This window comes from Stegostoma tigrinum, chromosome 25 (assembly GCF_030684315.1).
Source record: "Stegostoma tigrinum isolate sSteTig4 chromosome 25, sSteTig4.hap1, whole genome shotgun sequence".
Classification (NCBI taxonomy): Eukaryota; Metazoa; Chordata; class Chondrichthyes; order Orectolobiformes; family Stegostomatidae; genus Stegostoma; species Stegostoma tigrinum.
This window is the reverse complement of record NC_081378.1, coordinates 21,285,656-21,302,455: the sequence shown is the minus strand read 5'-3', so window position 1 is coordinate 21,302,455 and position 16,800 is coordinate 21,285,656. Positions and strand designations below refer to the sequence as shown.

The 16,800-nt window shown below is 44.6% G+C and overlaps 1 protein-coding gene across 2 annotated transcripts in view; it reads right to left on the bottom strand.

Annotated features, from left to right (window-relative positions):
- The window catches only part of kcp (kielin cysteine rich BMP regulator), a 132,099-nt gene that overhangs the window by 64,802 nt on the left and 50,497 nt on the right, over positions 1-16,800 (bottom strand). For both annotated transcript variants that reach the window (XM_059654530.1, XM_059654531.1), the window contains 5 exons: positions 16,494-16,561; positions 11,152-11,248; positions 9,958-10,040; positions 8,735-8,828; positions 7,840-7,919 (listed from right to left, as the gene is read on the bottom strand). In XM_059654530.1, coding sequence (XP_059510513.1) covers positions 7,840-7,919; positions 8,735-8,828; positions 9,958-10,040; positions 11,152-11,248; positions 16,494-16,561 — 422 coding nt within the window. The remainder of the gene's footprint in view (positions 1-7,839; positions 7,920-8,734; positions 8,829-9,957; positions 10,041-11,151; positions 11,249-16,493; positions 16,562-16,800) is intronic.

The window sequence follows — 16,800 nt, the reverse complement described above, 5'->3', positions numbered from 1 at the left end:
GTTTTAGACTGAGGCCACATAAGGCATGACAACCTGATGGTTGCATGCTCCCGTTTGTAATTGAATAGCTCGAAGTTAGCCCAGATACCCAAGAGCCTGTGACTGCAACAATTGCGTAGATCAGTGAACTGTAACAAATATCTGTTTGATCTTTCAATACCACATTGCCCATTACGTTCTGGGAGATATGTAAGTATTAGGTCCAAATGACTTGCTGGAGACAAAATACACGTTACAGTAAACATCGAGATAACAAAGTGTAGGAGCTGGATGCACACTGCAGGCCAGGCAGCATCTTAGGAGCAGGAAAGCTGACGTTTCGGGCCTAGACCCTTCATCAGAAAACAGCACTGGTTAGCTATTCACGTAGAATAACATAACATTCTGCATCATAAGCTCCATCTTCTGTCCTCTTAGAAACTTATTTCTTTCTAATATTTTTCAAACAGAAGAAATTTCTAACAGTGAAGTTGCAAAGAAGCCAGGCTTAAGGTTACAATCCTGTGCTGAAGTAATGTGTAGAGCTGGATGAGCGCAGCAGGCCAGGCAGCATCAGCAGAGCAGGAAAGCTGACGTTTCGGGCCTGGAAACTTCTTTCTGATGAAGGGTCTAGGCCTGAAACGTCAGCTTTCCTGCTCCTTTGATGCTGCTTGGCCTGCTGTGATCATTCAGCTCTACACCGTGTTATCTCAGATTCTCTACCATTGGCTATCTCTGAGGTAATGTGTCCCACTTTGAAAAATAATGAATTGAAAAACTGCTGCTCCAATTTCTTTTTAAAAAAATATCGGTTCAATGTTCATCACATTATAGCTGCAAAGCTTTCCCGAAAGATAATACAGCTAAAAGAAACATTTAAAAGCAGAAACAAAAAAAAAAGAAATTGCTGGATAAGCTCATCAGGTCTGACAGCATCTGCGGAGAGAAATCAGAGTTAATGTGTTGGGTCTAGTGACTGTTCTGAGGAAGGGTCACCGGGTGGGAAACGTTAACACTCGATTTTTCTTCACAGATGCTGCCAGACCTACTGAGCTTTTACAGCAACTTCTGTTTTTTGTTCCTGAGAGAGAAGAACAGTTGGACAAAGGAGTGGATAACGATCAGCCTGGGAGAATGAATGGCTATTAATGGGGAGTATTAGTGGCTAACAATGGGTAGTGTATAACAAGCCCTGGTGTGTGGGGGTTGGGGTAAGGACACAGGAGAAGGTGCCTCATGCCCTAAAATTGTTGAGCTCAATATCGAGTCCCGAAGGCTACAGAGTTCCCAAGTGGAAAATGAGGTGCTGTTATTCCAGTTTGTGCTAAGCTTCAATGGAGCACTGCAGCAAGCCTGAGACAGAGATGATGACCAGAAATCAAGGCGGTGTGTTGAGGTGGCAGGCTCAGGGTCTTTTTTGCAGAAAGAATGTAGCTGTTCTGTGAAGCAGCCACCCAGTCTGCACTTTGTTTCTCCAATGTAGAGAGATCACATTGTGAGAAGTGATCGTGTGAAGTGCATGGAAAGCATTGAAGGTGTGTTTGGGCCTTTCGATACTGAGGAGGGAGGAAAGCAAGGGGCATGTGCTACACCTTCTGCAGTTGCAGGGGAATGTGCCATGGGGCTGTGGGGCCAGTATTGGGAGTGATGCAAGAGTGGACCAAAGTGTCGCAGAGGGAGCAGTCCCTGCAAAAGGAAAAGGAGGGTAATACATGTCTGGTTGTGGCATCCTGCTGGGGGTGGTGGAAATGGCGGTTAATGATCTTTTAGGTGTGGCCATTAAAAAGCAGTGGTTTTTTACACTAACGAGCCTTACCTGTATCTAGACCTCATTTTTGCCATTTGTCATGAAAGTCGAAGGAAGCCCTGTGGCATCATTACTTCTTATTTAGCTCAAATACCATCAAGTGGCTGAAGCCGCAAGGCCGCAATGTTTTATCTCCAAGGCTATAGATCTCAAAATCCAACTTCTGAAAGGGAACAAGCTGACTAATGGAGCAGCAACAAGAAGAAAGGAAAACAGAGGCAGAGAAGAGAAAAAATAAGAGGAAAACCAGTGAAAGAATTAACCAAACACTGCACTGTTTTATCTCAAAGCTACAACTTTCATGCAAAATGCAAGGCATCCAGTTAGTTATGGACTAAGCAGTCAACGATACTTTTACTGAATTATAACTCCGATGATAATGCATGCAGTTTTATTTTACAGGTCAATAAGAAATGATTCTGATAGGGAATTTAAAAATCTTGTTTGCCATCGGAAGAAGGGGCTTGGCAGAATGAATTCTTCTGGTCTTTCTGTTAACAATCAGAGAGATCCAGAAAAGATGTGGAAAGATTTTGAAGCTCTGGCTAAGAATTCACTTCAGGATGAACAGACTCCAATCCTTGTCATACAGACAGCAACACCCAAGTGTCTGTGGAGCAGCTGGTCAGAAGATGTCACAGCAAAAGTGCATGAGTGTGACCTTTCTGACAAAGGACTCTCAGACACAGTTCCTAAATTGATAATTGTCTTTACATCCGTTAAAGTCTCCAGGAACAATCTTCTGGACAAGGAAAAAGGCCAGATCATTAATGCATTACTTCAGGATAGATACAAATATGAGGACATAGTGACAGGGCAACAACTGTTATACACTTTAGATATAACAAGCCTAATTCCCAAAGTGCACCAAACCTGCTAAAACTGGAACATAAATGGGTTGTTGCACCTACCCAAAGGCTGTCCATATTTTCTTCAAATCTGCAAAGCACTTGGCACCAAAGGGCAATGGGCAAACATTTGCATGAAACCAAGGCCGAAGAACAAAACACAACTGACCTTTTCTGAGTGGCAGCCAGCTACAAGTGGGGTATGGTAGATAGAGGAAGATAAATATAATATATCCAAAGTTGCAGATGACCCAAAGCTGGGGTGGTGGTGGTTGAGATTGGTTGGGGAGGTGGAAAGAGAGGTTTGGTGGGTGGAAAGAGGGGTTTGGGGAGGTTGAGCTGTGAGGAAGATACAGAGATACTTCAGTGTGATTCGGACAAATGTAGTGAGTTGTCAAACCCACAACAGGTTAAATATAATGTGGATAAATGTGAGATTGTCTAGCTGGACAGCAAAAACAGGAGGGTATGTTATTATCTGCATGGTGATAAATTGGGAAAGGGGAGGATGGTGCAATGAAACCTGGGTACGTTTATACACCAGTCACTTAAAGTAAACCTGCAGGTGCAGTTGGCAGTGAAAATGGCAAATGGTTTGCTGGCCTTCACAGTGAGAGGATTTGCTTACAGGAGCAGGGATGTCTTGCTGCTATTGTACAGGGCCTTGGTGAGATCACACCTGGACTATTGTGTGTAGTTTTGGTCCCCTTCTCGGACAAAGGATGTTCTGGCTACAGAGGGAGTGTAACGAAGGGTTACCGATTAATTTCTGGGATGGCAGGGCTGACATATAACACCAGACTGGATCAGTGAGCACTATTTTCACTGCAGCTTAAAAGAAAGATGGGTTATCTCATAGAAAACTATAAAATTCTAACGGGGTAAATGCAGAGAAGATGTTACCAAATACCAGGGAGCCCGGAATCAAGGGTCACAGTCTAAAGGTACAGGGTAGGCCATTTCAAACTTAGATGAGGAGAAATGTCTTCATGCAGACTGCGGTGAGCCTATGGAATCCTCTGCTACAGAAAGCTGCTGAAGCCACAACTTTGCCTGTTTTCAAGAGTGAGTGAGATATAACTCTTATCAGGTGTAGTCATATCGAAAGGTGGAGCAGGTTCAAATGGCTGAAGGGTCTACACCTGCTCCGACTTTGTATATTTAAGAGGGATGAGAAGAAGAGGGCATGGATCTGACATGATCTGCAAAAGATGTATGGGGGTACGGTGGAGAATCATTTTTACTCGGTTCACATGGAATGCACCACCTGCAAATCTGATGGAGGCTGGTTCAACAGAGGCATTCAAGAGAACATTATTCTCATTAAAATAATTGTGCAAAGTGCAAGGGATGAGGGGTAGCAGATAACTGATAAGAGGTAATGCTGGTGTAAGTACAGCGGGCTGATGAGCCCCCCACTCCTGTACAGAACACTTGTGAGATATCCCTCCAATTACTGATATGGAATATAACAGTCTGGTAACCTGAAGCTAATTTTTAAGGATAATTGAAGCTAAGGTAGTCATGGAAAAATTAATTCAGTTTCTCAGTTGCCTTGGCCTACCAAATGAAAGATAATCTGGCCAAGGTTCTAACATTATGCCTAAAGTTTTCCAAGAGATAATCAGCAGCCATCGATTACACCATATTTGGAATACTGTGTGCAATTCTGGTCTCCCTGCTGTAGGAAGAATTTTGTGAAACTTGAAAGGGTTCAGAAAAGATTTACCAGGATGTTGCCAGGGTTGGTGGGTTTGAGTTTTAGGGAAGGGGCTGAATGGGGGGGCGTTATTATCCCTGGAACATCAGAGGCTGCGGGATGACCTTATAGTGGTTTACCAAATCATGAGGGACATGGATAGGGTGAATAGCCAAGGTCTTTTCTTTAAGGTGGGGGAGTCAAAAACTAGAGGGCAAAGGTTTAAGGTAAAGGGGGAAAAATTTTAAAGTGTCCTGAGGGGCAACTTTTTCACGCAGAGGGTGGTGCGTATATGGAATGAGCTGCCACAGGAAGTGGTGAAGGCTGGTATAATTACAACATGGGTATGGGTATATGAATAGGAAAGGTTTAGAGGGATATGGGCCAAATGCTGGCAACTGGGACTAGATTAATTTAGGATTTCTGGTTAACATGGATGAGTTGGACCCAAGGGTCCATTTCTGTGCTGTGCAGCTCTGTGACTCTAAAACACTGAAGTCAACTGCATATTATGTGCATACTTTGGAGAGACTCCATCAGACTTAGAAAACCAAAATGTTAACCCTATTACCGTATTTCTTTATTTTTCTACTTATTCTTTGAATGTAATGCTTAACTTTAACTTCATTTCTTTTCCTATTTTATACCTGAGTCTTTTGTACCTAAATGGCATTGTGTGTGAGACAATATAGACTTTTCACGGTACTCTTGTATTTTCTGTATTGTCAGAAGTATCCACAGGATCGGGGCAAAATGTTATTTCTTACTATTTGAGACCAGACTGCCCAAGTGAAAATGCAGGATTTAGTCTCTTCAAGTTGATCTACATTCATGAGATACGAGCTATATCACATTTAAAAATAAAGAGGTCTTAAAACACAAAGACAAATCTTCAATGTTGGATTACTTGCCCATGCTTCTATACAGATTCACAGGAGCCTGCAAAGCAGCACAGAGCATTTTAAAATGCCCATGAGCTAAAATGACAGAATGAGAAGTCATACATGCCGTGAGTAGAATGCTGTATAGAGATATGGTATTGGTATTATAGGCTTTGTAAGGTGAAATTCCGAATGAAATTCAGTGGTTCATGCAAGCAAGTTAGTAAGGTTAATAAAGTGACTTATCTGGTAGATTCTCCTGACTGTAGAAAGAAGAATCGAGTTTGTCACATGAACGCCTTGAAGCAACATCCTCACAGCGAAGTGAATAAGATAAGCAAATGAGTCAGGGGGTAAGTACAGCGGAGGATGGCAGAAGCGGTAGGACTAAGGCAAAAGGAGACATGCCCCGCCCTCACAGACATGACACACCCTCACAGACACTCCCTAAGACACGCCCCACCCTCACAGGCACACCCCACCCTCACAAACAGTCCCTCAGACACGCCCCACTCTCACAGGCATGCCCCAAGACATGCCCCACCCTTGCAGGCACGCCCTGCCCTCAGGCATTCCCCGAGACATGCCCCACATTCACAGACACTCCCTCAGACATGACTCACCCTCGCTGACATGCTGTCACAGACACTCCCTGCCCCCAGACATGCCCCGCCCCCACAGGCACATCCCCACCCCGACACGCCCTACCCTCACAGGCTCTCCCCCAGACACACCCCGCCCTTACAGGCACACCCCACCCTCGCACATGACCTGCTATCACAGACACACCCTCCCGACACACCCCACCCTCAGACATGCCCTCAGACACGCCCCCACATGGACATACCCTCACAGACACACCCCACCCTCACAGACATGTGGTGTCTGCTCCTGAACACACACAGGGCAGACAGATACTTGCACACAATCTCTGTGCATTGTGGCATGAGCAGGCATATCTTCATAAACACACACACGTACTCCCCTCCCCTCCCGGGCACGTAGACATTATGACCCTATAACGCATGCTTTCTCTTGCTCTCTCTCATGTTTCACACTCATAGGTTAACAAGCAAAATGCACATGAAAAAAAGCTGAAAACTATTAATCCCAAGGAGTCTTTTAGCCAACATGCTGATCCTTGCCTCGAGGAGTTAACTGAAAATCTTTTGGAAGCCTTCCAAGTGTGGAGCTGCTTGACATGTGAACACTGAGCGGATCACATTTCTGAGCTCTGGAGACCTGCTGATATTTTGCCAGGATTGAATGTAGAACCTCAGGCACTGGCTCCTCCTTGGGCCCACATGGCCTATAAAACAAAGCTCTCAGCATTTCAAACAACCCTCTCTGATAATCAGTTTCAGCTTTAAATCATTGGCTGCCCTGTCAACCCGGTGTTCTCTTAAAGGCAGTGCAGGAGTCAATTTCCAAAGTCACTGTAACACTCCACTGTTTTCACAATGAGGGAAACCATCTCACTACTGGGCCACTGCACCTAATCTGAGAATGAGGGGTAGGATCAGTCTCATCTCTGCCTCCCACCATTCCCAGGCTTCTCCCATGGGGAATGGGTGCACATATCATATACATTCAAGGGTAATACATTCCAAGGTCCAGGAGTGTCTTGTCAGGTTTGATATGGAGCAGATGTCTTTTCCTAAAAGAGTCACCAGTGAGGGATCACTAGATGGCCTGTTGGTATTATCACTAGACTCTAAATCCAGATTCGACAGGTTTTTTTCTGGGGTTCTGGACTGAATCCTCACCATGGCTGGTGGTGGAATTCAATTTAAAACCTGGAATTACAAGTCTAATGACGATTATGAATCCCAATGGCAATTGTTGGAAAAACCTATCTGGTTCACCAATGTCCTTTAGGGAAGGAAGCTGCTATCCTTACCTGGTCTGGCCTACATGTGACTCCAGACCCACAGTAATGTAGCTGATTCTCAACTCACCCCTGGGCAATAATTCGGGATGGACAGTAATTGTTGGCCTAGCTCGTGATGCCCACATCCCATGAATCAATTACCTGGACCAGGCTTATGTTTTCCCCTCAGAGTCTTTGGAACTTTCTTTTTAAAAATGGTGTTGGATGCAGAATCCTTGGAAATTTTTAAGTCAGAAAGTTTTTTTTGTGAAGTGAGGGGGATGCAAGGTTATCAGGGGTGGATGGGAGTGTGGAGGTTTGAGGTTACTGTCAAATCAGCCACGACCTTATGAAATGGTGGAGTGGATTGAGGAGCTGAAGGACCTATTCCTACCATTGTGTGTATGCTGACATGCAACAACTTCCCCTTGGCCACGTCCAAAACCGATATTGTAGTGATGGGCTTGGCCATTGCTCTCGGTCAGTTGTACCCAGCAGGAAACGGGAAATTAGAATCATTGTGACTTGGTTTGAAGGGAATGCGTGCCCAGGGTGGAGCTCCTACCCCATGACTGGGGAAACATTAGAGTGTGGAAACTGGATGTAAACTCTGAACTCTGCACACAGATTTACTGCATTCGCCATTTACTCACAGGGTCCATTCACACACAGAGGGCTGGTAAACATAACTCATAGCCCTGCACAAATTGAAAACGGTGCATGCATTAACATTTTGAAAACACCACTTTACTCACTGTGCACACACACGTCTGACAACCGTCCGGGGAACTGAATGTTTGCCCGTGATCTAAGGTGGCTCCATCCAGTTCACAGCCTGAGAAAAGGGAGTGGAAATTCAATGACAGGTTGTAGCCACATAAGGCATCAATACTCAACCACCACCACCATCACCACCCCCCGCAAAAAAAACTGGCTTGTATCGAGAGGCAAGTGCTGCCGTATTCACTGGGGAGGAATGCACACGTCAAGGAGAACTGAAAGCCCCACATTCCCGAAACACTTCTGAGTTGGCCAGGAAAGTCAAGTGGCAGGGATCAGATGGCACCGGGATGAAAATGCCTTGGGGAGGATGGGAAATTGAGGAGGTTGGCAGGAAGGGACACTGGAATGGGTGGGGTGGGGTGGGGAGCAAGTCTGTAGGTGAGGGTTGTAAGTCATTCCACAGTCTGAGGTTCAGGGAGAAAATGAGATTGAATAAACTATAAAGGGAAAGAATCTACATTTTAACACAGGAGGGTGGTGGAAATGGGGGTTTGGGGTTTAAGACTGGGGCATGATTGGAGTTTGGATGGGTAGTGGGTGGAGGCATTTGGCAGTGAAGGATTTGGAGTTTATGAGAATTAGGATTGAAATTGTCAGGGTGGGGGGTATAGTATGGAGCTGCGGATGCAACACACTGAAATGTGTATAATAGCAGTCCCTATTTTCACATGGTAATGGCCACCTTCCTGTCACTGTTTCGATCAGTCAGTGTATATTTTCACTGCTGCTATTTTCCTGTTTGGGTCATCACGTCAATGTGCTTGTGCTCAGATAGTTGCTGCTGAGTTTATTGTGGTTCATGGTCAGGCAACAGGATCTGTTCCTCAAAGCAGGCTTAGTCTCAGCTGTTTTCAATGACCCTCTCACCTGGGCATCTAGGGCAGCATTGTCCAGGTATCTCGACGGGGTGTGAACAAAACAGAGGCTGGCACTGTAGGGGGACACATCTCACCAGGCTTCGCTGTAACAAGAGGAATGGAAAACCTGTAAATAAGTTATGATCATTCAGAAGTACAATGATTAGAAACAATTTGTGAATTCACAGAAAATCTCAAGTTAACCAAATCACGCCACAAGGGTTGGATAAGCAAAATTCCTGGGCCCAAGATTCAAACAACCAAGGGTCAAACATCATAAACAATTGTGACTTCAAAGACTGAAGATGAAGTAACTAGAAGTCAAGCTGCCTGTGGTCTTTAGGTACATGATCAATAAGTTATGCCACAATTCCCAAACGCACTAACTTTAAACGACATTGAATTCTTAGTAAGCAACTTAAAGATATTACATAAGATTTCAAATTTTCAGACTTTTACTGTAACAAGCCAACTAAAATCATCACAGCCTAAACACTTAGTAAATAAAGAACGCAGTAAAATACGGAAACAATTTCCCCTCTTAACTTTGTAACACAATCGAAAACCACGTGCCACAGGTATGTTTAACATCAACTCTCTCCTTTACTAAAATTTTTTACAAGATCCAGTTCAATCTCACTTCCAAGGTGTTTGCTTCTCTCTGTTACACCGAGCTGTATCATTGAGAGGCCTTCTGCCAATTTTTTGGCGAAATCCAAGATGTAAGGCACCCTCTGGCAACTCATCTATCGCTCTCTAACTGGCTGTGTAAGGTCACATTTTCTGGATACCTTGGACTGTAAAGGAAATATGGTTCTTGGACTGGAGACTGTCTTTCCTCCCACACAGTTGCAGCTCACTGAGAACTCCGAATCTTAATCTCTCTGTAGACCACAGGGCTACAGCTTCCTCTGTCCACTTGACATTCCCTCTCTCTTTACTGCCCTAAACTAGAGACTGGAAATCTATTCACAGCCAGCACCTGCTGCTTTTGCCTTTGTCTGTTGGGAACTTTTTATACTTTGCTTTCAACAAGTCTCAAGCTGTTCCCATCGGAACAAAACCAGAGGTCTGGTATCAGGCAGGATTAGAAATAGATCACATGACTATCTTCACGACCCCGTTTTACCCAGAATCAAGCTGACAGTCCCAAGATATAATCATTTAATAAAACAATAAATTCTTAACAGCACGCAAACATACCTTCCAATCTATAACAACCGTAGGACTTACCACACATGAACAGTTCATACAGGGGTTAACTATGGATGAGAAAATGTCTCCATTCATATATTGCTTCCCTTCATATTCACAGCCTGAAACAAACAAAGAACAAAGTCAATCTTCTATAGTCCAGCTAGGGTATAGATTCTGTCTTTGGGATGTTTGGTGAGGCAATGCAGAGGGAAATTTAACTTTCTCAGTTACCTTTCAATAAATAATCAAGATATTTAAAGATAAAACACATCAGAGTCCTGCTCTTTAGTGACTCACTGAGTGGGTCTGTTACATCAGCAGTTATTAAGCCCCTTAGATTGTGGCTAGATCCCAGCTTGAGCTGATTAAGCAGGGAATCACTGAAACAATATTAAGAGACCCTCTGTGCTGCAGTGATATGTCACTACCTCTGAGATAGGAGAGCTCCAGGTGTTTGTGATAACATCCCTGAACAGGTTGATTAGAATACGAAAAAAAAAGACAATGTTCACTTCAGCAGCTAGGACTAGACAGGAGAAGAACCAGCCATAGATGCTGCTGTAGATTAATCACAATGTAAACATGAGGTTCAGACTGGATCAGGCTGATTGTGGAGACTTCCTCTTGTCACCATGTACTGTCCTGGCTAGAAACTGATTGTAAGCCCAAGGGGAGAACACACAGGGTCCAGTGTCTCCAGCAGTGAATCCTAGCCCGGATCAGAAACACAGCATTTTACCAAAAGTAACACAGTCACCTGTAAAACATGCTGCTTTGTGCAGTAATGGTCTACAAAAGTTGTGATCTACAGGGTTAGACAGCATTCTGGAACATACCGTGGAGAGGAACAGGTCACACACATCAAAAAAAACCCAGAGTGAACAGTGGAATGCAGCTCAATGCTGGACCTTCATATGACAGGGCAGGAGTTAAGGCAGGCATGGAGTTACTGGGTGGGAATGATGTGAATATGGAATTACCTGGGCAGGAGTAAAGGCAGGTATGGAGTTACTGAGTGGGAGTGACGGTGGCTTGGAGTTACCTGGGTGTGAGTCATGATGGTTTGGAGTTACTGAGTGGGAGTGACGATGGTTTGGAGTTACCTGGGTGGGAGTGACGGGGGGTACGGAGTTACCTGGGTGGGAGTGACCAGGGGTACGGAGTTACCTGGGTGGGAGTGACCGGGGGTACGGAGTTACCTGTAGCCTGTGATTGGATATCTGATGTTACCTGGCCGACAGACAGCGCAGCACTCCCCAGCTGGTTTGTATTGGTCCAAACAGGTGAGTTGAGGGCAGGTGACCTCCTGGCAGTGGACATTTCCATTCTGCAGAGAGAAAAATTGCTTCAAATATCTTCAATTGTTTCACCAAAAGGTGTGCTGCGCACTATGTTCAGACTCTGTTGTTAGAACAGAACACAAGAACAAGTTCATTCTCTACATCACTGTTCTACACAGTCCCTCAATATTGTGCAGTGATTCCTCAGCAATCAACCCAACAGTGGAATTAACTCTCAGTACGACCAGTATTGCAGCTCTCTCTCTCACACACACAGCTACCTATCCGCCCGTGTACCTATACAACTGGCACACACAGGCCCCTCTCCCCTGTGACCCATAAAACTGGTACACACAGCTCCAAACTCCCCTCCGCAAGGCAAACCCATCCAAGTGGCACACACAGGCCCTTCCACCCCACACACCCACACAACCCCCACTCCTCTCACACGTAAACAGCTGGTACACACAACCCCCTCTTCCCCACATACCCATAAAACTGGAACAAAATATACCCTAACTGCACACCAAGAGTAAAAATTTTTTTTTGAGAGCTCTTCTTGACATTTTTTCAGGGACTATTTTTGTTTTCAGGGACTATTTTTGTATGTCTCACTGACTCTATTTGATGCTCTCACTAATTTTATTCAGTGATACAGTCACACAGTACTAATATCTTTAGTGTTTGTATTGACATGTGGGATAATTAGACTGTCACAGAGTGGAATTAGAATAATTAATTGATATCCTCAGTAATAATCAAGGCTCCATTAAACTCTCAGGCACAGAAACAAGGAAAGCGATAAATTTTTTAGACATGGCAATATTTAAAACTGCACAAGACAACAGGCATACATTAGCACTGTGACTCTTTACAGAGTAACCAAGCCATGCTTGTATGCACAACAACATATCAGCCTTCAAAGATAACAAAGTGTGGAGCTGGATGAACACAGCAGGCCAAGCAGCATCTTAGGAGCACAAAAGCTGACGTTTCAGGCCTAGACCCTTGATCAGAAAAGGGGGATGTGGAGAGGGTTCTGAAATAAATAGGCAGAGAGGGGGAGGTGGATTGAAGATGGATAGAGGAGAAGATAGGTGGAGAGGAGACAGACAAGTTAAAGGGGCGGGGATGGAGCCTGTGGAGGTGAGTATAGGTGGGGACGTAGGGACGGGATAGATCAGTCCGGGGAGGACGGACAGGTCAAGGGGGTGGGATGAGGTTAGTAGGTAGGAAATGGAGGTGTGGCTTGAGGTGGGAGGAGGGGATAGGTGAGAGGAAGAACAGGTTAGGGAGGCTAGGACGAGCTGGGCTGGTTTTGTGATGCAGTGGGGGGAGGGGACGAACTGGGCTGGTTTTGGGATGCAGTAGGGGAGAGGGGAAATTTTGAAGCTTGTGAAATCCACATTGATACCATTAGGCTGCAGGGTTCACAAGCGGAATATGAGTTGCTGTTCCTGCAACCTTTGGGTGGCGGCGTTGTGGCACTGCAGGAGGCCCAGGATGGATATGTCATCTAAAGAAGGGGAGGGGGAGTTGAAATGGGAGGTGCAGTTGTTTATTGTGAACCCAGCAGAGGTGTTCTGCAAAGCGGTCCCCAAGCCTCCGCTTGGTTTTCCCAATGTAGAGGAAGCCACACCGGGTACAGCGGATGCAGAATGCCACATTGGCAGATGTGCAGGTGAACATCTGCTTGGTATTTGAATAAGTCTTCTTATGGCCTGGGATGTGGGTGAGGGAGGTGGTGTGGGGGCAAGTGTAGTACTTCAAACGCTGCCTACATACTGGTCAGATCACAACTCATGTGTTTGCATTGAACATGCACAGAGCTAGAACATTTTAACAAGTTACTGTAGCTCCAATCTCAATTCCATTTGTAAATTTAACCGTTGACAGTGTTCATTCATTGCAACACAATCCACAACATTTTCCCAAATTACTGCGTTTCAACTTATGCAACCTTAAGCGAGAGATTCTGCATCCATTTTCAAGGAATTTTTTTTGGCATTTTCAGGTTTTCACAGCATGTGCAGTTTACCTTTCTTTCAGGTTTAGAGCTGTTCTCACTGCTTTGCAGTCTCACTCTACCATCAAGGCCCCTTGCCCCACCCAACCCCAGGGTTTCTTCTTTTTGTCACCCGTCTCGCAGATTCTATTCTTGGAAGACATGAGAAATTTTCTGGCTGCAGCAGCATTTATTGACCATCGCTAATTGGATTTGAGAATCAGGGTTAGAGCTTTCTTCCTGCCTTACAATCTTTACTGATTGGTCCCTGGTATGAATGGTAATAGTAGAATGAGCAATATACTAGGCCTATGAGGCTGCACATTTTATGCATTCAATTCTGCTGCTACTGCCTTTTCATGTATATTCAGTTCCAAATTACTAGATTGGATTGCAGTCTATCCCATTTAGCACAAAGAAACAGCCACACAACATACTGTGAAGATGGGACTTGGTCTCCAGAAATACTGTGTGGTGGTTAATCCTCTAGATACTGTTATGGATAGATTTGCCATAGGCAGATTGGTGAGGCTCAGACTGGGTAGGATTCCCCATCTTGTTGGTTCCCCCACCACCTGCTGCAGACTTTGAAACTTCTTTCAAAACCCTCCTCCATTTGCCCCACTGCTGCAAACTCCTACTTCCGGCCTGTCATAGTATACTTCATCACCCCTTGAAGCATCTTCCACCCCACATGCAGCCTCCTTTACCACCTCCTGAGGTCTCCCTCCTATTGTCTTACATAGCCCTACCTACCCTCAAAGCTGAAAAAACTTCCACTCTCTCCCAGCTACCATTTACCATGCCAAATGCTCCTTGCCCAATCACGTTGCTTCTCTCCTATCGTTGTTGTCGACTGGTTCACCGGCGTATAAAGTAGTAGCAAGAACAGGAGAAGAATAACCTGTGAATGGAGGAGGAGCACCTCACAGGTTCTGGTCACCAACTCTATGTTTTGTCTCTCCCATTATATATTTTTGGTATGTATTTTGGGGGAATTTGGTACGGGGAGGAGAAGCAGAAATCGTCTACTGAGCCCATGTATATGGATCATTGTTATACAGTACATACTCACCACACTGTGAACACACCCAACAGACCCTTTATCTGCCCACACCACCCTCAGCCTGTAAACACCAACAACACAGTGTGCCCTACATATATATTCCCCAAACACATCACAGCCTGTACACACTGACCCTGCACAAGCACTTGGTGCAATAATCTTGGTAACTCTGGCCATTCCACCTGCTGTATTTGCCTCATGGGGTGATGGGAAGCTGGCAGTGAACAGGTTTATATGTCTCTGCGCTACACTGCACTTGACCATCCTATAGATGGAGACCCAGACAGGACACAATAGAGAACATTCATGTACAGATCCTAGCTGATGGTTATACCAGACAAATCAGATCTTAGAGTGAAATCTGGCTTGATTTTCACAAGAGGGTGCATAAATACTTTTAGTAAAAGACATTAAGTTTATTATACAAGAGAAAGGAAAATATCAGCCATATAAGACAGTTTGGAAAAGTCTCATCTTAAACAGCAAGAAAATTCACCCCTTTTCCACAGAAATATTCATTATAGACACTTAATGCCAGTGAAACAGCAGTCCTACCTACACTCTTTGATCGGTCGATTAGGCCACAGGTGATTTTAGCAAATTTCTGCATTTTCACAAGATGTGGCTCTCTCCATCACTGACTGTCCCAGAAACACACAGGTACTGGTAAATTCATTGAGTTTCCCTTACTGAACTCTCAACAAATGCACTAAGTTTTTACTATCCTGGTCTACTTGGAATACTAATATAGCTTAAAGACTTCTTTCCAACACTGATGGCCTAGAGATGCCAAAACTAAACTGCTTATTCTGATAGTATGAGCCTTCTCTCCTGAACTAAACCAGTTTCTGGCCTTTGGTCTTTCTTTCTGTAGGTAGGACAAACTTCACTTATCAATACTTCTGTCATTATCTCACTAAGTGAGTGAACTATCCTTCACCTGAAATCACATGATTTATTGGAAAGGCTGTTTTGCTCCCTTTTCAAAAAAAAACACCTTCACAGAACTAAAAATTAAAAGACTATTTACTCAACTTTAGAACCCAACTTTGCAAACAACAATAATTTATGATGAATCATTATATGTTGGTGCCTTTCTCAAATGCCCCCTGCAATCCAACACAAATTCCAGTCACGTTTGACATTTTACACATGGTGAGGAAAAATGAGAACAATTCTACAAAGCTGTAGTCATCACAAGGTTCCATTAGTCCAACTGTCCCACTCCCTTGAACTCCTCCAAAAAAATTGCCAGCTTGTTTCACAGATCAGGTTCACACTGTCTTGCATCATCTATTGTTATAACTGCTTCACCTCTTGCACAGGAAACATGACAATCTTTGACCAGTTCCAGGAAGCGTCAGGACCCCTGACTTGTCACAGATAGTGATGGTCACTGACCTTGTCTTTGTGAACATTGATCACTACAATCCATGGTATGGGCTGGGGGGGCGGGGGGGGGGGTGTCTTCTCAAACCATTTGTCAACTTCTGTTGAAGATGAAGGCATGTGGGTGGGAGTCACAAATGTCCTGCCAGTTCAGATGGGTACCTCAGTAGAAAGGGACCAGCCAGCTGCTTACAGGGAGAAACCAACCACTCCCCAACTTTAGGCAAGGGATGGGAAGGCTTCTGTGGCATTCCAGTGAGAGCACAGGGTCCAGTTGCAGTTTACTGTGTACACCACAAACCCCAGGCTACAGTGGGGTTCTAAACAGGGTTACGTTTCGAGATTGCAACAAGGACTCTAGTTTTTCGGTGCAGGAGCCCAGGGTGTAGATGGAAAATGAAGGCTGCAGTTATGTGGTGAGTGGCTACTGATTAGTTTTACATTAAAGTCCAGCTGCTTATTACCCTGGTGACTGAGGGTTCCAAGGTCAACCTGCTTAATATGCCACAGTGACACTTTGGTCTCTGCTGAATTACCTTCACATTTCCTTCTTATTGCAGCCTTGAAAGGAGACTCTTCAACCATCTGGGATCCAATTACTAACATTTTAAAGTTACCCGGCTGCCGTTTTGAAACTCTCCTGAATTTCAAATCAAACATGTAAGTCCCTCACACTCAACAATCAAAGCATTAGTTTCAAGTGGACACTGCCAAACAGAACCAGAAACCCAGTGTGACAGACTTATTCACAGCACGAAGTTCATTCCCTATTTATATCTTCCTTTCTCAAACTGTGATGGGAATGTTGTCATATATCACAGAGTTACCTTACCTTACAGGAGCACTGTGTACAAGCATCGACTCTCCAACTTTCATTGTGAGTTCGTCCATCTGCACAGCCTGCCAAGCAAATCCACAAACCAGGTTATACAACAGCAGTACACGGGCATAGTGGGCATCAGTGAGAGGCATACACAGAATGGAGGGGCTGCTCTCGGAGCAAAGGCTGGCACTCTACTTGCTGCAGTTTAGTGAAAGGAGAGGTGATCTTGTTGCAGCATATAGGATGAGGTTGAGGACTAGCGTGCTGGACAGTGTGTTTGGGTGCAGACGTTTCATCACCCTGCTAGGTAGCATCA